Here is a 3,019-nt window from a genome sequence, read left to right as displayed (position 1 = left end):
ATTACACTATGATACATCTAATCGTTAACATACGTGACTTCGTTCCGATTGTTAAAAACAACTCTCAAGTAATTAAAACGTCCCTTGTATACAGGTTGTTCCATCTAACTTGATCACCTTGGAATGGTTCCTTCATCCTCGATATTTCATTGTTACATAAAAATCAAAGTGATTTCCATTTCTATCTACTTGCCTCGTCGACGTTACAAAATAGTAATAACAAAAAAAATCGTATCGAACTATCGAGGACAGAGGAAATAGCTTAGTCGATGAAATTAAATGGGACACCCTGTACAGGTACTAATGACTTAGACTTTACATCAATGACTCCAAACGAATATTTACAACGATTCAGTCTGTGTATAGGTTTTTTGATCAGAAGGGGATGGATTGGGATCAGTTTCACCGCCTCTCGGAGACTTGTGGTTACGCGATACCGTTAAAGACAATAAATAATCACTCAGACCGCCCGACTCTTTCTTCTTCGGCTCTTTTTTTCGTTTTCTGAACGCGTCTTTGGTCACGAAAACGGGCTTGGAAAGCAACTTCTCGGAAACACCCGAGACATCGGTAGAGTCTAATGTTTCGTCTACATCAATTTCCGAAGTTTTAGTGTCAGTGAACGGCTTCAAAGGTGTCGATTCTTTGCTGTCGGAAATATACTGCGAAGTTTGAGCTAGGTCTACAGACTCCTGGCCGAGAGCACTATCTTTCACGTTAGGGTCGTGATGACCACTGTCCAAAATGGACTGCAAAGTATTCTCAAGCGGTGGAATTTCAACGAACTGATTGACATTTCCATCAGAGCCTTTCCTCTCGCGTTCCAGACTACTTTTTCTGATAATGGAGAACAAATTCGTGTTACTGTTGTTAGCGCCCGGCTTGTAAAGAAAGTTACTGGCGGTGTGCGCCGGGAATAGCAGGTTGGAGACACTACTGGGCCCGCCGTACTTGATCTGTGATATGGAGCTGCTTTTCCAAGCGGTGTTAGGGAATCTCAGATCGGGTGAGCTCTTCTTCGAGTCAATGAAATTGTCTGATCTCGCGAGGGGATAGTTTTTCATGACCGCGCCACCTTTGTCTGCGCCGAGCCGGTTGAAGCTCTTAATGCCGGACGTGGAACGGTACAAAGCGGCTGAGGATTCGTAGGTGTGTCCACTAGCACTTTTCGAATCTCTTGGGGATGCTAGAGAGTGAAAGGAGGCCTTGTGTTTCAGGGGGGATGATTTTAATATCTGAGAATCGTATAAGGGCTTGTGAATAGACGGTGTATGGACCTGGTATATGTAATCGCTGTCTGTTCTTAGCGAGGAGAAACTCTGCTGGTGCGGTAGAGACACTGTGTCCTCATCCATGGCATCGTCCACTTGTGCCTTGTAGGAGAACATGATTGATGGTTGCGAAATCCTGAAATGGAACTAGTTAGATAGACACTGTGTACATATATGTCCCTCATGTGTTTATGTAGATAGACTTACCCGAAAAATTCTGATAGGAATGTGTGATAAACCAATGGTGTAAAGAGTGTCAGATAGAGGGCTGCTGTGAAATCCACGATACATAATCCCACGGGATTCTGTGTGTAATTTAAGAAGCCTGCACCGACGGATTGTACTAAGTCTAGCATGGCTAATGTACCAGCGTAAATGTAAAAACTTTTTCTTGCTGTAATAGAAAAGAGTTTGTAAAAGATTTATTGTTCTTATGAGGTATAGTTTGATTCACTGCATATATTGACGTACTTGGGAGGGTTAAACGGTCTCTTAACCGAGTCCATGGCAGTATTAATATAAAAAGATATATCTGCAATAAGATTATGGTCAGCGTTAGAATAATTTATAATCGTTGGTGTTAGTATTTTCTAGATATACTCTTACCACTGTGAAAACAAGACTGCTGCAAAACCAGAACATCATACCCCCATGACCGAACACGTAAAAATTTTTACTGGGAATGCGGAATGTATCGTCGGGTAAAATTAGCTCCAATGTTCCTTGAGTTATGGTAAAAGCGAGTGCTATGAACGATGTTGCTAGTAGTACTCTACGAATGCTTGAACGACTATCCAAGTGTCCTTTGAAAGGGATGTAAAAATGTACACGAAATCTTCGGTAATCGATTCGAAACGATAAAAATAAACTTACCGAAAGCCAAACAAAAGATCACCACGCTCATTTCCGTGGATAATAAGAAAAATCGAACTGTAACCCATAGTACTTTGTCGACTTTACCACCGACCGTAGCTGCTGCATTCACAGTCATTGAAACAACGCATCGTATCACTGAGATAACTACATTACAAATGACAAGTCCATAAAATGCTAAAAATATTGGACTACTCGTTGCTCTTAATTTAAGCCTTGCTCTGTTAAATCTCACTGCTATGAATAAGAGAAACAAGAGATTCGGCATCAATATGACTACATCCCATATTCGTACTCTGAAAAACAGGAATAAGTTAGTGCAATGATGCTGAGTTACTTGTGTTATTTTAGATCTGGTGATTTAACAGACAAAATCACCACCCTTAACTGACAACATACATTCTAATTGAACAGCTTTCAAGGCATTACATACCTTGAATCCTTAATTTCCTTGTATAAGATAAACTTGCAAAAATGCTCCTCATCGTTCATCGGTGAACTGACATTAGGTATCATTGTACTGCTTAAATCATATGTATGTAACCAGCTTTCAGAGACTTGTTCACGCACAGCACCATACATAATTTCAGCTTTCTTTTTTAAGTTACTCTCGAACCATCCCTCGAGCTTTCACTATCAAATAAATACACAATATACACATTCTAATACCTTAGGAGCAATATTCATCACTCTACTAAACTGCAAACACTATACATTCACAGCCTATACAATAAACAAAAACACAATAAAACAAATACGACAGCAAAGCTTCAGAAAACCCCTCTTATCTTATATTCACATTCAACGAACTTCTCAAGTAGGAGGACAAGTCTGTCCTCAGTTCCCGACACCCTGAACCGCACACCGAAAACCTA

General features: G+C 40.4%; 1 protein-coding gene across 1 annotated transcript; it reads right to left on the bottom strand.

The window, feature by feature from the left end:
* Positions 1-287: 287 nt before the first annotated feature.
* Positions 288-2,726, bottom strand: LOC107191659. Its single transcript, XM_015580752.1, has 6 exons — positions 2,578-2,726; positions 2,145-2,440; positions 1,878-2,074; positions 1,743-1,803; positions 1,479-1,665; positions 288-1,407 (listed from the first exon to the last, which is right to left on the bottom strand). Exons 1-6 carry the CDS (start codon positions 2,724-2,726, stop codon positions 342-344), a joined length of 1,956 nt encoding a protein of 651 aa, XP_015436238.1. The 3' UTR covers positions 288-341.
* Positions 2,727-3,019: the final 293 nt, after the last annotated feature.

Source organism: Dufourea novaeangliae, unplaced genomic scaffold (genome assembly GCF_001272555.1).
Source record: "Dufourea novaeangliae isolate 0120121106 unplaced genomic scaffold, ASM127255v1 scaffold228, whole genome shotgun sequence".
NCBI lineage: Eukaryota > Metazoa > Arthropoda > Insecta > Hymenoptera > Halictidae > Dufourea > Dufourea novaeangliae.
This window is presented reverse-complemented; position numbering and strand designations above follow the sequence as displayed.